The sequence below is a fragment of the Ovis canadensis genome, chromosome 1 (assembly GCF_042477335.2).
Source record: "Ovis canadensis isolate MfBH-ARS-UI-01 breed Bighorn chromosome 1, ARS-UI_OviCan_v2, whole genome shotgun sequence".
Taxonomy (NCBI): Eukaryota; Metazoa; Chordata; class Mammalia; order Artiodactyla; family Bovidae; genus Ovis; species Ovis canadensis.
The window spans coordinates 13,032,376-13,050,158 of NC_091245.1; the positions used below are offsets into that span (position 1 = coordinate 13,032,376).

At 44.2% G+C, this 17,783-nt stretch overlaps 1 protein-coding gene across 1 annotated transcript; it reads right to left on the reverse strand.

Moving 5' to 3' along the window:
• Positions 1-666: 666 nt before the first annotated feature.
• Positions 667-17,523, reverse strand: SNIP1 (Smad nuclear interacting protein 1). Its single transcript, XM_069547865.1, has 4 exons — positions 17,209-17,523; positions 15,134-15,236; positions 3,419-4,023; positions 667-2,149 (listed from the first exon to the last, which is right to left on the reverse strand). The coding sequence occupies exons 1-4, from the start codon at positions 17,433-17,435 to the stop codon at positions 1,885-1,887; spliced, it is 1,200 nt and encodes a 399-aa protein (XP_069403966.1). The 5' UTR covers positions 17,436-17,523; the 3' UTR covers positions 667-1,884.
• Between the last annotated feature and the right edge of the window lie 260 nt (positions 17,524-17,783).

The window sequence follows — 17,783 nt, forward strand, 5'->3', positions numbered from 1 at the left end:
AATGGTAAGCAAGACCAGCTAACGTTACTGTTGTCTAGTCACTAAGTCACTGTGTCCTGACTCTTTCTTTTGCAACCCCATGGACTCTATAGCCTGCCAGGCTCCTCTGTCCATGGGGTTTTCTAGGCAAGAATACTTGAGTGGGTTGCCATGTCTGTCTACAGGTGATCTTCTCAACCCAGGGATGGAATCCGAGTTTCCTACATTGGCAGGTAGATTCTTTTACCACTGAGCCACCAGAGAAGCCCAATAATTTCATTAGTTTCCACCCAAGGGGACCAGCTAGCAGCAGCACTGCCTGCCTTGCATCATCTCTCCTTCCCATCTCACACCCTCATCACCACCCGAGGGTGAGGAAGCAGGGACAGGTATGAGGCCCACAACGGATACCCTGCCCCAACTCTGACTCTTCTGGGAAGAAAAGCCCCTCCACTGCCAACTCAGAAAGCACTGCTGCTTCATCAGGACCACCACTCAAGTCGCCGAGATGTGAAGATCTGGATTCCAGGACAGGTGTGGGCCCTATCACTCCCATTCCCTCGACGCCCTCCACAACTGTCGACTTCTACTCCCACAATACTGATTCAAAGATTTCCTCAGCACCTAAATATACCTGTGAACACAAGGTCTTCTGTGCTAGCAAAGAAGTACATTTTGAAAGGGGGCTATATTTACAATTTTATTATTTTTTATTCCAAAAATACATATAAATGAAAACCTGCTCCTCAAACGCAGGGAGGCCTTTGCCTATAATATTGTATTACATTTACGTCACAAAACATTCTCATAGGAAAATCAGTATGCGGCTCTTTCACACACAATTTTTTAAATATGTACATATATACATACACACAACAGATGTAAGCAGTTGTGACTCTTCTACTTACACATAGTCCTCTGGTGGAAAATTAGAAAATTGGGCAATTCCCATTCCAGCCTTGGGAAGGTAAATACAACCTCTCTGAATGTTGTTTTAAAAAGATGAAACATGTAAACCACACAACCGTCTTTTGACATGTATATGTTGTTAGGATAAAGCAAAGACCCTGCTACATAAATGACTGTTTCTCTCAAGGAAGAAAGAATGGAGATAACCTCTAAATAAAATGTGAAGTTGAAGAACAGCTATGATGGTCAAAACTGTTCCTGTTCTGTGGAGAAATCAGAGTTCTCTTCCAGGAAACAGATCCACGACCCATTCCAGCCTCCTGTGACATGCAGCCAGCACCCGCTGGCACCAGCCATGGTCCTCCTGTACAGTCGTGAGCTGAAGCAGGCTCCATAGAGCATCTGTTTGAGTCCAACAGTCAATAATGAGGTCATGTGGTAAATCCCACCCACCCACCCACCCAAACCAACCAAGTGCAAAATCAATTTCTATGACTCAAGAGCTCAACCAGGTCAAAGCTTTGGTATATTCTGCAGGCTATTTTGGTGATAACCAAAGCTTAGTAAGATTCTCTGTTCAGGGGTTTGCCCCCGAGATAAAAACAAACCCGGTCCACAAAGCTTAACAACTATATAAATAGGGTAACTGTACAAAGAAAACAAGCCACAATTCCCCGTTAACCAAGGGTTGATAGTTTCCTAGGCAGCAGTTCTGAAAGCACCAACTCAAGCCATGATGCTTCTACTAAAACACGTGTCGGTGGGACTGTTCAGAAAATAAATGCCCACAGGCATGTGGCCAACGTGTCACAGAAAGAAGTTCAACCAAACATGAGTCATTTTTTTTTTACACTGAAACATAAGCTGGTCAGCAACAGAAGAAAGACTTAAGGCAGTAAGAGGCATTACAGAGAGCACAGTGGTGCCCCGTGAGTCAGTCCCAAAGCCTTCGCACAAAGAAAAGGTCTCTCGAGAGCCTGGGCTGTCTTCAGTCTGCTAGCTGTCAGACACCTCCTCCTCTTCCTCGTCGTCCTCGTCTTCTTTCCTGTCTACTTCAGAGGTGTCAGAGGACTCATGGAGCAGAACATACTCTCTGCTGCTGAACCCAAACTTAAGGACATCCTTTTCCTTCAGTTCATAGTATCTCTGTGGCTCAATTCGCTTGTTGTTCAGGAATGTTCCGTTGCCTGAGCCAAGGTCAATGATGTAGGGCTTCACCCTGCGGCCAACTGTCCCATCAGCGCGGGTGTGCTCCACAAGCCTAGCGGAGGCAAAGGAGAGAAAGCTGTGAGCCGAATCCAGCCCCAGAGCCTCCAGCTCTGTGCTAACAGTCTGGACCATGTAAATACCTGGCTCAGACTCAGTTCAAGTGCAAACTGTAGAAATCAATGGGAAGGCACAGTTATGGATTTCGAAATCGGGAGCAAGTTAAATCGGTGAGAACTGGTCACTGGGAAAGAGGGGTTCATGGTAGATCATAGCTTAAAATGCAGAAAGCATTTTCTTCCTTTCTTCCTTCGTCCTTCCCTTACTTACTCACCCCCTCCCTCTCTCCTTTCTTTCCTTCCTTCCTTCCTCTTTTTACCTTGACTACACATTTGCACTGAAGCAGAATTGTTTTATTAAAAAAAAAATGAGAAAAAAAAAATGCAGAAAGCAAGGCCTCTTGCCATGGTTAAGAAATACATTTTTTTTGGTATTTTTTAAAATTTTACATTTTTTGTATTATTAATAATCAACATAATGCTTTTTACCTATATTTCAACATATTTTAGCTTCTGTTCCAATAGGAATAAACCAGTATATTTGGACTTCGGAGTCAAGGGAACAGGTAAGATGATCAAAATTATTCAAATCAAAACTAATTTGAGCCAGCATGCTACCTCAGTGATTATTTATTAGGCAGGCCACCTGGCTTTGCTGAGCTTCATGGGCTCATCTGTTAAATGGGGTATTAAGACTAGTCCTCGCCTCCCCACAGGATTGTTGTGAGCATCCAACAATAACAGATGTACTACAGAAATTGCCAAGATACAAGATATACCAGGCATTCTCAGCTTTGTTTTCATTCTCGGCTTTACTTCCATTTACCTATCATAACAGCCCTGTGAGGGATGTAGAAACTGAGGCCCAGAAGAGCAGCTAGCCCCAGGTAAGTGGCACTGGCAGGACTCAAAATCTGGATTTCGGACACCAACGTCCATCCTCTTACACAAGTGTTGGCAATTATATATATATAAAGTGATTATACATTAGAGGAATAATACTCCTTAAATTAGAAGGAATTCCCTGACGGTCCAGGGGTTAGGACTCCACGCTCTCACTGACAAGGACTTGGGTTCGATCCTGGGATGGGGAACTAAAATCCCATAAACCATGCAGGTTCAGCCAAAAAATTAAAAATTAAAAAAAATACTATTAGCTATGAGGGATATGGGCTTCTTGTGCACACACAAGATCTCAGTAATCCTAACCAGCCGAGACGTCGGGCTTCTGCTGGCACCTTGGTTTCCTCCAGATGGACACTTACCGGTACTGAAAGACGGCGTGCTGCTTTGAACAGGAGGGGTGATCGATGGGAATGTCTGCGATGCGGCGGTGCCGGCCCAGGAGATAAGCGCTCTGCCGGTGGATGTACATCACTGGAAGCACTTCATCATTTTTAAAGGGGTAGAGACGCCACCGTTTTTTGGGGATACGTGCTTCCGGGGGCTCACTGTATTTAATAACTACACCCCGGAAGGTATTAGTGTCCTCAAGAAGTGCCCCAGAAAGTTCGAAGCTTGGCTTCTCTTTAACAGGCACCTCTCTGTCCTTGTTGTTGCCTCCAGGTCCAGGCCGAGGCTGCGCGTCCTGAGACGCGTTACTGCCAGCGCTAACGTCGTTCTTCTGGCGGTGCTCGCGGCGCCGGGTGTTGTGGAACTCCCGCTCGGCTTCCTGAGCCTGCAGGTTCTGAGCATCTCGATCACGTCCCTGAGGCTGCCCGCTGCCAGGCCTCTCGCCTGAGCTTCTCCTCTGGTGGGAATGGCCGCGGTGCCTGTCTCGGTCACTGTTCCGAGCTCGCTTGTGTTCCTGTCCTGAGGGTTCTCGGTGTGGCCGATCTTCCCGGCCTCTCCGAGGATGGTCCTCACGTTCCTGAAATTCAAACAGATTCAGGAAAGTAAAGCCAGTTCATGGTCTCTAAAGAGAGCTGCATTCGAGAAGTCATTTGTGATTTGGCATTCAGAGCAAAATGTCCCACAGAAATAAGGTTACCAGTGGTGGTCATGTTCGCTTGCAAGGCTACCACCCAGTCAAAGTGTTAGCCGCTCAGTCATGTCCAACTCTTTGCGACCCCATAGACTGTAGCCTGCCAGGTTCCTCTGTCCATGAAATTTCCCAGCCAAGAATACTGGAGTGGGGTGCCATCTCCTCCAAGGTATCCCAGGCTGCTGCCCAAATACAGCTCTAACTGTACACGCCCAGGTTCAGAGCCTGAGAAACAATACCTACAGGCAAACTTAGGGAAAACACAACTCCCAGAGAGAATTAAGTAGTCCCATACAAGATAATTCAGCTCAGTTCGGTCGCTCAGTCGTGTCCAACTCTTTGCGACCCCTTGGACTGCAGCATGCCAGGCCTCCCTGTCCATCAACAACTCCCGGAGTTTACTCAAACTCATGTCCATTAAGTCAGTGATGCCATCCAGCCATCTCATCCTCTGTCGTCCCCTTCTCCTCCTGCCCTCAATCTTTCCCAGCATCAGGGTCTTTTCAAATGAGTCCACTCTTCGCATCAGGTGGTCAAAGGATTGGAGTTTCAGCTTCAACATCAGTCCTTCCAATGAACATTCACGACTGATTTCCTTTAGGATGGACCGGTTGGATTTCCTTGCAGTCCAAGATAATTACATAAAGAAAAAAGCTACCTTTCTCTTATGCCAAAAATGAAAATGTATTAATAGTAATTTTGAAAGATCTTATTTCAACAGTAACAAAGATTACTCAATACCTAGGAATAAAATTAAGAATTATATAAGAAGAAACCTATAAAAATTTACTGCAGCTGACCCTTGAACAATGAGGGGGCTGGGGCACAGGGGAACCAACCCTCCAGGCAGCTGTAGTCGCCCCTCTGTATAGGTGGTTTCTCTATATATGTGGTCCCTCTGTATTTGAGGGTCTGCACCTGCAAATTCAACCAACTCAGGACACGGAGTACTACAGCCTCTACTATTGAAAACAATCTGCGTATATGTGGACCAGTGCAACTCAAACCCATGTTGTCCAAGGGTCAATTGTAACAGATATATTTTTTAAAGATTTGAAGAAATGAAGAAACATACCAAGGCTTCTTTAAAAACAGTACTGAAAATCAACCTAGTAGGATAATGGGCTGCTACTGCTAAGTCGCTTCAGTCGTGTCCGACTCTGTGCGACCCCAAAGACGGCAGCCCACCAGGCTCCCCCGTCCCTGGGATTCTCAAGGCAAGAACACTGGAGTGGATTGCCATTTCCTTCTTCAATGCATGAAAGTGAAAAATGAAAGTGGAGTCACTCAGTCGTGTCCAACTCTTAGCAACCTCATGGACTGCAGCCTTCCAGGCTCCTCCGTCCATGGGATTTTCCAGGCAAGAGTACTGGAGTGAGTTGCCATTGCCTTCTCCGAGGATAATGGGCAAAGGATAATAATAAGAAATTTTCAAAAGAAGTATTAATAAATACCTAATGAACACATGAAGATAGGTTTATCCTTACTAATCTTATAGCTGAAGTATCAGAGTTCAAGAGGGGGACCTGCCACTATGAAGTGAGGCTCCCCTCCTGGGAAGGGGTAGAGAGGAAATCCCGAGCATCAGGACTGGGACCTTGTCCCCACTTCCTTGCCAACCCTCATCCCTAGCCCTTGCCTCAAGGCCTTCTCCCTACCATCCATTGAGGTCAAGTAGGGGTCTGCTTGCTCAGAGCCAGATCCAGTTTTCCTAGACTTCCTAACCTCCAAAGACAAGTACCAAGAGGGAGGGAACCTCAGACACCCATCCCTCCTACCCCAAGACATTCACAAGCTTGCCACCATCATCTGCCTTGACTTCACCAGAACTAATCTCATTATCCCCTTTCAGTTCACTTCAGTTCAGTCGCTCAGTCATGTCCGACTCTTTGCAACCCCATGAATTGCAGCACGCCAGGCCTCCCTGTCCATAATCTACTCCCAGAATTTACTCAAACTCATGTCCATCGAGTCGGTGATGCCATCCAGTCATCTCATCCTCTGTCGTCCCCTTCTCCTGTCTGCAATCCCTCCCAGCATCAGGGTCCTTTCCAATGAGTCAACACTTCACAGGAGGTGGCCGAAGTACTGGAGTTTCAGCTTCAGCATCAGTCCTTCCAATGAACACCCAGGACTGATCTCCTTTAGAATGGACTGGTTGGATCTTCTTGCAGTCCAAGGGACTCTCAAGAGTCTTCTCCAACACCACAGTTCAAAACCATCAATTCCTCGGTGCTCAGCTTTCTTCAGTCTAACTCACATCCATACATGATCACTGGAAAAACCATAGCCTTGACTAGACGGGCCTTTGTTGGCAAAGTAATGTCTCTGCTTTTTAATATGCTGTCTAGGCTAGTCATAATTTTCCTCCCAAGGAGTAAGTGTCTTTTAATTCCATGGCTGCAATCACCATCTGCAAGGATTTTGGAGCCCAAAAAAATAAAGTCTGACACTGTTTCCACTGTTTCCCCATCTATTTCCCATGAAGTGATGGGACCAGATGCCATGATCTTTGTTTTCTGAATGTTGAGCTTTAAGCCAACTTTTTCGCTCTCCTCTTTCACTTTCATCAAGAGGCTTTTCGTTCCTCTTCACTTTCTGCCATAAGGGTGGTGTCATGTGCATATCTGAGGCTAGTGATATTTCGCCTGGAAATCTTGATTCCAGCTTGTGCGTCTTCCAGCCCAGTGTTTCTCATGATGTATTCTGCATAGAAGTTAAATAAGCAGGGTGACAATATACAGCCTTGACGTACTCCTTTTCCTATTTGGAACCAGTCTGTTGTTCCATGTCCAGTTCTAACTGTTGCTTCCTGACCTGCATATAGGTTTCTCAAGAGGCAGGTCAGGTGGTCTGGTATTCCCATCTCTTTCAGAATTTTCCACAGTTGATTGTGATCCACACAGTCAAAGGCTTTGGCATAGTGAATAAAGCAGAAGTAGATGTTTTTCTGGAACTCTCTTGCTTTTTCCATGATCCAGCGGATGTTGGCAATTTGATCTCTGGTTCCTCTGCCTTTTCTAAAACCAGCTTGAACATCTGGAAGTTCACAGTTCACATATTGCTGAAGCCTGGCTTGGAGAATTTTAAGCATCACTTTACTAGGGTGTGAGATGAGTACAATTGTGTGGTGGTTTTAGCATTCTTTGGCATTGCCTTTCTTTGGGATTGGAATGAAAACTGAGCTTTTCCAGTCCTGTGGCCACTGCTGAGTTGTCCAAATTTGCTGGCATATTGAGTGCAGCACTTTCACAGCATCATCTTCTAGGGTTTGAAATAGCTCAACTGGAATTCCATCACCTCCACTAGCTTTGTTCGTAGTGATGCTTTCTAAGGCCCACTTGACTTCACATTCCAGGATGTCTGGCTCTAGGTGAATGATCACACCATCGTGATTATCTTGGTCATGAAGATCTTTTTTGTACAGTTCTTCTGTGTATTCCTGCCCTCCCTCTTAATATCTTCTGCTTCTGTTAGGTCCATACCATTTCTGTCCTTTATCGAGCCCATCTTTGCATGAAATGTTCCCTTAGTATCTCTTAATTTTCTTGAAGAGATCTCTAGTCTTTCCCATTCTGTTATTATCCTCTATTTCTTTGCATTTATCTCGGAGGAAGGCTTTCTTATCTCTCCTTGCTCTTCTTTGGAACTCTGCATTCAGATGCTTATATCTTTCCTTTCCTCCTTTGTTTTTCACTTCTCTTCTTTTCACAGCTATTTGTAAGGCCTCCCCAGACAGCCACTTTGCTTTTTTGCATTTTTTTTTTTCCATGGGGATGGTCTTGATCCCTGTCTCCTGTACAATTTCATGAACCTCAGTCCATAGTTCATCAGGCACTCTATCATATCTAGTCCCTTAAATCTATTTCTCATTTCCACTATATAATCATAAGGGATCTGACTTAGGTCATACCTGAATAGCCTAGTGGTTTCCCTACTTTCTTCAATTTGAGTCTGAATTTGACAATAAGGATTCATGGTCTGAGCCACAGTCAGCTCCCGGTCTTGTTTTTTGCTGACTATATAGAACTCCATCTTTGGCTGCAAAGAATATAATCAATCTGATTTCAGTGTTGACCATCTAGTGATGTCCATGTGTAGAGTCTTCTCTTGTGTTGTTGGAAGAGGGTGTTTGCTATGACCAGTGCATTCTCTTGGCAAAACTCTACTAGCCTTTGCCCTGCTTCATTCTGTATTCCAAGGCTAAATTTGTCTGTTACCCCAGGTGTTTCTTGACTTCCTACTTTTGCATTCCAGTCCCCTATAATGAAAAGGACATCTTTTTTGGGTGTTCTAAAAGGTCTTGTAGGTCTTCATAGAACCTTTCAACTTCAGCTTCTTCAGTGTTACTGGTTGGGGCATAGGCTTGGATTACTCTGATATTGAATGGTTTGCCTTGGAAACGAACAGAGATCATTTTGCCGTTTTTAAAAGATTGCATCCAAGTACTGCATTTTGGACTCTTGTTGACCATGATGGCTACTCCATTTCTTCTGAGGGATTCCTGCCCACACTAGTAGATATAATGGTCATCTGAGTTAAATCCACCCATTCCAGTCCATTTTAGTTCAGATTCCTAGAATGTCAACGTTCACTCTTGCCATCTCCTGTTTGACCACTTTCAACTTGCCTTGATTCATGGAATTACCCCCTTTATCCCTGATTAAATGAGTCACTGTAAGAAGTCACAGACTCCGGGCCATCACCTCCACCTCCCTTGGTAGTCTAATTCCCATAAGTCTCTGTATATGATGGATTCTGCCCCCAAATTCCACCCTTTTTCAACTCCTAAAGCCACTGTACTTTCTATTTCCTCTGGAAATGGAAAGCTTGGCAAAACCAACCTACATCCTCCAGGTCTTTTCAGATAGTTCCTGTCTCAAGTTCACTCTGCCTGAGCACACTGTTCCCCCATAGCTCTCTCAAAGAAGCTGGTTTTCTCCTTCTGACCTCCCCTCAGCTCCCACCATCTTCCGGCCTGCACATATGGCAGGCATTGCCCTTTCTTCTCACTGCCAATCCTAAAACATTCCCATCTTTTTTCTTTTTCCCTGAAAAGATGCAGCAGCGAATCTCATGTAAGACCCATTACTCTCACCGTTGCTGTCATTTACTAATCCTAAATCACATCCCTTCACTTCATACCAGTTTTACTTCTAGCTCGTCATTCTCTCCAGCACTACCCTTGCTGATTTCAATACCATGCTGACCTCTCCATTCTTTGCGTTTCTCTCTTCCCATTGTCTTATGTCACCTCATTTCTCCTCAGCCACTCACCTCATGGTTATACAGACCTTTTCACTTCTAATAACTGCAGCCCCTCCATAATTTCACTTTCAAGCAGTCCTCTTTCTGCCCATCTTTTCAGCTCACATTTTACCCAACTCTAACAATCATCCCAGTAAGACGCATCCACGCCTTCGATCCTTTCCCTCACTCTCTTGTTGCACTCTCTTCCCTCCCCCTCTAACTGAAATTCCAGGGTCAAGCAGTGTGATCACTCCCTCAATCCCCTGTCCCATGCCATTCATGTTGCACTGTCCTAGCAAAACCACAACCAGCATCAAGCACATCGAAGTGGCAAGAGAAAAGCATAAGCCATTTGGACGGGTCCCACCTGGGTCCCACCTTAGGAGCATGACCCAAGCCTCCTCAATGATGCCAGCAACCATCCTACATTTTCTTGATTTATTGCTCCTCCAAGATGGCTGTTTCACCCCTTCCCTCTCTTCCTACACAGCCCTCTCCACCTCTTACTTACTCAGAAGGGGTTTTCCATGTCTGCCCACCTGCCAGCATCTACACCCATTTACTGTTATCCCTTCCTATGCCCGTAAGGAAACTATCTGTGCTTCTATCCAAAGCCAGTTCCCACACCTGGGAGCTTCCCCCTCATCCGGAATCTCTCTGCAGTGATCCCTGCCTCTCCTGCACACAATCTACTTCCCTGATCTGCACTGAACCATTCCTGTCAGCACAGGCATCTGCTGTTTTCCCAAGCACCTTTCCCATGTTGGCTTCCACTCTATTTCTTCACTCTCTGAGTAAAATTCCTTAAAAGAGGTTGGTGTTAATCAGTCCCCAATTCTTTTTCCATCTTTTTTGAATTCTCCAATTAGGCTTCACCCTTACTACTCCACTAAAATTGCTGGTCAAGGTCACCAATGACCTACATGTTGCTAAATCCAATGGGCAATTCTGTCTTCGTTTCTAGTACATGTATGTATACTTGGCAAAATCAGTAGAAGCTCTGGAGAGAATATGACAAATTACATAACCAGACAACACAAAATAACATTTCAACATACACTCTCAACTATTGATAAGTCAAGTAGGATAACAGATACAATATGATTCTTTTTGTTAATTACCATCTTTGCACAGAATACACACACACACCAAAATATAAAGGAAAAGAAGAGAACATAAGCATTATAGAACGCTGAAGTATAAATACCAAACTATTAAAATGGTGACCTCTGGGGATTGAGGTGGCTTTTTTTGTTCATGGGGAGGGCTATGATTCTGGGGCTAATGACAGAAATAAACCATACTCTCACTTTTTATTTTACAGACTTCTGTGTTATGATGTTAAATAAGCAATTGACAAATTTTTTCCTCAGGTTTCCACAATCCTGTCCCCCACTCCCTTTAAGAAAAAAAAATCAAAATATAGTTGATTTACAATGTTATTTCAGGCATATACAAAGGAATTCCGTTATACACAAAGACACATTCTTTTTCAATTTTTTTTCCATATTAGGTTATTAAATTATGTTGAATATAATTGTGTTGAACTTTTTTTTTTTTAATGGTGGCTGAGTAGTGCAGAAAAGAATATCTCTAAGTACAAATCAGAGGCTGTGTGTACTCTTATAATCCAGGTGAAAGTCAGTGATTTTCAACTGCCTATCAAGTCCTCAATCCCCTCTGCGTCAGAACCATTTCCAAGTTTCTAGCTGATACAAAGAAAATCAGCTTTTTAAGAGATTTGAGGTCAGAAGGGAAGTTAACATAGATAAGCAAACTAAGACTCTCCAAAGTAACAATAATTACAAAACAGTTCCATATGACAGGCCCCAGGATTTACTATAAGTTGCTGATTTAGAAACCAGAGGTAAAAAACTGCAAGCTGAAAAAAGAGTATAACACACACACCTTTCTCCAGGGGATCTTCCTGACCCAGGGATAAAACCTAGGTCTCCTACACTGCAGGCAAAGGTTTGCTGTCTGAGCCACCAGGGAAGCTCCTTTATCTATCTCTCCTATATATATATAAACAATCAGGGAGTAAAACGGGGGTCACTAGGAGATGGGAGGTGGGAGGATAAGACTGATGGCATTTAAGGGTACTAACAGTAACAAATAGTAAATAAGCCATAGAGATTTAATGCCCAGACAAATGCACACAGACGGTAGCACTACGCTATAATGATGTGGCTTGGCAAATGCCGCTTCCATGGCAGTCGTATTACAATATATGAATGCATCCGACTAACAGGCTAAGTATACTGTACCTTTTAAATCTACAAAATGTTAACATGCCAAAATTATTAAATCATAGCCGTGGCAAGTTGTACAAACACACACACAAAGCTACAAGTGGTTTGAGAGGTTTGATCTGGGCATTGTGGTTCCAGTGGCTGAATTCTGAGATAATGAAGGTGATGGCTGACCAACTCATACAAAAGATCATCAGGACTGGCTTTGAATCTTTTTAGGTAGCAGAAGTTGGCTCAAATTCATAGGAAAATCCATTTCCTTAATGCCAGTGTCTCTATTTGCACGTTGTAACCCAGAGGCTCTTTAAAAAGAGGACTGAGGACTTCCCTGGTGGTCCAGTGGTTAAGAATCTGCCTGCCAATGTAGGGAACACGGGTTTGATCCCTGGTCCAGGAAGATTCCACACGCCACAAGGGCAACTAAGCCTGCATACCACAACAAGAGTGTCGCCTCTGCTCACTGCATCTAGAGAAAGTCCACTGCTGCTGCTGCTGAGCCGCTTCAGTCGTGTCCGACTCTGCGCGACCCCACAGACGGCAGCCCGCCAGGCTCCCGCGTCCCTGGGATTCTCCAGTCCACAATAGCAACAAAGACCCAGCACTGTCAAAAATTAAATAAAACTTGGAGGAAAGAGCACAAGACGATGACTGAACGCCTGTCCCTCAGGAATGAGGACAGGGCAGGAGAGCCTGATCTGACTGCTCTTGCTCCACTCAGTGCGAGAGTCCCAGCCATGCAGCAAGGGGCAATAAAATGAACATGCACTGGAAAGGAAGACAGACAGAACTGCCCCTGTGCAGACATGACTATCTATGCAGAAAATCCCAAGTTTTAGGTTGGGATTTACTTAGGCCAAATAAATGAGTTCAGTAAGGCCACAGGGTGTAAGATAAACATACAAAAATGGATCGTATTTCTATGTACTAGCGATGAACAAGTAAATACTGAAATTCAAAATATCACTTGCTGCTGCTGCTAAGTCACTTCAGTCGTGTCTGACTCTGTGCAACCCCATAGATGGCAGCCCACCAGGCTCCCTCGTCCCTGGGATTCTCCAGGCAAGAACAGTGGAGTGGGTTGCCATTGCCTTCTCCAATGCATGAAAGTGAAAGTGAAGTTGCTCAGTTGTGTCCGACTCTTAGCGACCCCATGGACTAGAGCCATCATTTAATGATAACTTAAAAAAATTACTTAAGTGCAAATCTAGCAAAACACATACAGGACTTGTACACTGAAACACTGATAAAAGAAATCAAAGATCTAAATAAACAGAGATACACCTATATTCAAAGACTGGAAGACGCTACATAATTTTTTAAAATTTTTCAAAAAGTACAAGTTTAACACAATTTCAATCAAAATACTAGCAAGTTTTTTCAATAGATACAAACAAGATTGTTCTAAAATGTATGTGGAAAGATAAAGGCACGAGAATTCCTAAAACAATTATTTATTTATTTGGCCATGTCCTGTGGCATGTGCCTCCTTAGTTCCGCCCAGCCAGGGACCAAACCTATGCCTCAGAGTCTTAACCACTGGCCTACCAGGGAAGTCCCAGCAATTTTTAAAACGAAGAAAGTGAAAGAACCAGTCTGTTCAATTTTAAGACTTATTATATAGCTCCAGTAATCAAGACTGTGGTACTGGCAGAATGACAGATCAATGGCACAGAACAGAGGACCCAGAAATAAAGGCACACACACACACTTTTGATTTCTGACAAAGCAAAAGCAATTAAAGGGAGGAAAAATTGTCTTTCCACACCTAGTGCTGGAGTAAATGGATATCCACGGGGAGAAAAAGGAAATTTGATTTAAGGCTCCTTCCTTAGATTAAAACAAACTCAAAACAGATCATGGACTTAAATGAATATTAGAGAAAAACGTATCTTCAGGTTCTAGGGTCAGGGAAGTTCTTAGACATAACACCAAAAGCATAATCTGTAAAAGGAAAAACAGACAAGCTGGACTCCAAACAAATCAAAAACTTTTGCTCTGAGGAAAACTCTTTTAAGAAAATGAACAGACAAGATACAGACGGAAAGAAAATACTGGAAAACCTCTCACTCCAAAAAGGCCTGGTATCTAAGAATATATTACCAAAAAAAAAAAAACCTCTTAAAAATCAGTAGTAAAAAAACCCAAAACAATCCAACTAGAAAATAGGCAAAAGATCTGAAGAGACATTTTACCTAAGAGGAAACACAGATGGCAAATAAACACATGAAAAGATGCCCAACGTCATTAGCCACCAGGGACATGCAAATTAAAATCACAGTATCACTATCACTTATCAGAATGGTCAAAATGGTCACAATACCAAATGCTGGATCACTCACATTATAAAAAGGGATAGCCACTGTAAGGACTGAATTGCGCCCCTTCCAAATTTACATACTGAAGTCTCAACCCCCACACCTCAGACTGTAACCAGATTTTTTGCAGGTAAGGTCTTTGAAGAACTGATTGAGTTAAAATGAGTAAGCCCCTAATCCAATATGGCTGATGTGGTTAAAGATGTGAGTCAGAGATGGGAGCGCACAGAGGTAAAGACTATGAGGACCCAACAAAGAAGGCAAGCCAAGGAGAAAGGCCTCAGGAGAAACCAAACCGCTGAAACTTTGATCTCTGACTTCTAGCCTCTTAGTTTCCGTTGTTTAAGGCAACCAGTCTATGGTATTTTGTTATGGAAGACCTGGCAAACTAACACAGCACTCTGGAAAACAATTTATTAATTTTTTAGAAAAAAAAAAAAAGCACCTACCATACCATCTACAAACTGCACTCCTGGGCATCTATCCCAGAGAAACGAAAACCTATGTTCACACAAAAACCTGTACAGAAATGTATACACAGCAGTCTTATGTCTAATAGCCAAAAACTGCTAACAACCCAGATATACTTTAATGGACAAATGGTTAAATCCATACCATTGACTACAGTTCAGCAATAAAAACGAAGGAACTACAGACAAAAGCAACAATATAAATGAATTCCAAAAGAACTTAGCTGAGTGGAAAAAGCCAATCCAGAAAGGCTACATACTGTGTGATTCTATTTACATAGCATTCTTGAGGAAACAAAATAACAGAAATGGAGAAGTGACTAGAAGCTGCCAGGAGTTGGAGGGGTAAGGGTAGGTGGGAACTGGGTGTGATATAAAAGAACTACGTGAGGAATCCTGTGGTGATGGAAATGTTCTGCATCTTGACAGAACTGATGTCAACATTTTGGTTGGGATATTGTTCTATAAATCTGTAAGATGGTACTACTGGGACAAACTGTGGCTTTTGTATTACCTTTTACAACTGCATGTGAATCAACAATTATCTCAAAATAAAAAGTTTAACAAAGAAAGAAGAAAAAAGAAAAAAAAAAAGCCCAGTTTTTGGAGAAGCCCACTGCAGGTACAGGAAAACACACACACACCACTTTAGCTATGATGGAGAGGCTCTAGGTTTGGAGCCAGTACGAAAACATCTCAGTCCACTTACCTGCTTTATTTTGATTGCTGAGTGGTGAGGACTTCGGCTTCTCTTACTCCGGGGAGACTTGCTTCTTCTCCCTGAGGATTTGTTTTTCTTTTTGGCTGGGGACCTGTTCAGAAAATGGTACACACATTTATCTCAACTTTCATTCCCTCATACAAAACAGCTCCAAGCATCAGGCATATCCAACTAACACAAACACCATGTCTTTGCTGATCACACTAAAAGAATCAGGAGCTTCACTTTTCTGGTCCTATGTCTTCCACATACGTAACTGCCTACTAGAACTTCTCACTTAGATAGCAACTCTAGATTCCCAACCACCCAAGACACTTTCCTCTGTTTTCTGCCAGCTGGATAATTAGTGCCACCATCCACCCTGTTCCTCAGGCAAAAAACCTAGAAGTCACCCTGATTCTTTTTCTCCCCTCGACCAACAGCCCTCCATGCTCCTTCCCCACACAATCACGATCTATCAGCAAAGTCTCTGGCTCTGTCTCCTCGCTCTCCAATGTCATTCCTACCACTCTCCTTGATTACTATACTGGACTTCCCCTCTCACCCCCATTTCTAGAAGAACACAATTCCACTTCAGGTTCTGTGTATGGGTTGTTCCCTCTGCCTAGATCTTCAACAAGGCAGATTATTCCTATCATTCAGGTCTTAGGTCAAACAGTAGACTTTTCAGACAGCAGCTCAGGGAAAACCACCTCCCTCAACTCTCTCACTATCACATTAACCTACCCCCAAATACTTGTCACTGAGACTACTTTTCCAAATTTGCTTGTTATTTTGTCTCAGGGCTAGAGCACCATCTAGGAGCACCATCTAGAGGCAGACCATCTAAGTTCACCCTTGCAGCCCCAGAACCTAGGATGCTCTTCTTCCCCAACCCTCCACCATTTTCAATTTTATCTGCATATAATTCTACACTATTTTAAGTCAAATTCCACATATACATTTGTTTGTATTTTTTTACCGTTGCATATTTTCCCACATTATTTTATAACCTAGAATGGTCTTTAGCACATAATAGGTACTCAGTCCAAAATCACTGCAGATGGCAATTGCAGCAATGAAATTAAAAGACACTTACTCCTTGGAAGGAAAGTTATGACCAACCTAGATAGCATATTCAAAAGCAGAGACATTACTTTACCAACAAAGGTCTGTCTAGTCAAGGCTATGGTTTTTCCAGTGGTCATGTATGGATATGAGAGTTGGCCTATAAAGAAAGCTGAGTGCCGAAGAATTGATGCTTTTGAACTGTGGTGTTGGAGAAGACTCTTGAGAGTCCCTTGGACTGCAGGGAAATCCAATGTCCATCCTAAAGGAGATCAGTCCTGGGTGTTCATTGGAAAGACTGATGCTGAGGCTGAAACTCCAATACTTTGGCCACCTCATGCGAAGAGCGGACTCATTGGAAAAGACCCTGATGCTGGGAAAGATTGAAGGCGGGAGAAGGGGATGACAGAGGATGAGATGGTTGGATGGCATCATCGACTCGATGGACATGGGTTTGGGTGAACTCCAGGAGTTGGTGATGGACAGGGAGGCCTGGCGTGCTGCGGTTCACGGGGTCGCAAACAGCCGGACATGACTGAGCGACTGCACTGAAAACTACGTCGATTGAATGAATAAATGAAGGTGTCTATCAAGAGACATTCTCTCCCCGCAAGAATATCAGGTAGATTGCCTAGGCCCTCGATATGTAAACTTCTTGGGACAGCTAATTAAAAAGATAACGCCTGCACTCCATTTGCAAGCAGATGGGGAAAATCTTTCAACTTAAATTATCACTGCTATCAACTGAACTATATTCGGTGAAATGCTGGGTACACAGAAATGAAGGGGCAAGAGACTGCGCAGCAGGCATTGAGCGCTTAACATCCAGCTGCAATCCAAGTGTTAGGTACCGGAGTAAACATTCTTCCACATAAGCACAACTGGTCACTTCTATCGCTTTAGTTTTAAGTCCAAACTGCCGCGTTCCTCGTTCAAGGTGTATTTCTGGCGCTAGCCCTGTCCTCTCTTCTCAACGAGCCCTATCTAAGACCCACCCCGGGATGCTTCCCACTTACCGGCTACCTCCTCGGGCTCGGTTCCCTCGGTGACTTGGGCGGCCCGACTCGCCGGCCGGTGGGGACGGGCTACCGCCAGAGGAATCCGGACGGCGGTGGACGGGAGGCGCGGACTCCGGGCTGAGCCGCTCCTGCTTCACCACTACCGCCGGCGCGATCCCCACCGTGTCCCCTTCCCGGTGCCTTCGCCGGCTCCCCCGCTCCCGCTCGCTCTTCACCTCCTTCATGCCGAGAGATCTGCGGAGCCAAGGAAAATAGGTCCGTTGCCCTCCTGTCCCAAAGGAAATGACGGACTTGCCTCCAGGACTTCCGCTTCCGGCTGCGAGCTCTCCCAGAAGCCCTTGCAGCGGAGATAACGCGACAAGATTCCGGAGTGGGCGGGGCCTTAGTGACCCGACTCGAGAGGCGGGAGATTCAAGTTTCAAAAGCAAACTTAGGGAAAGCTACTCTCAAGGACGGCTTCCCTGGTGGCTCAGATGGTAAAGAATCCGCCTGCAATGCGGAAGGCCTGGGTTCGATGCCTGGGTTGGGAAGGTCCTCTGGAGAAGGGAACGGCTACCTACTCCAGTATTCTG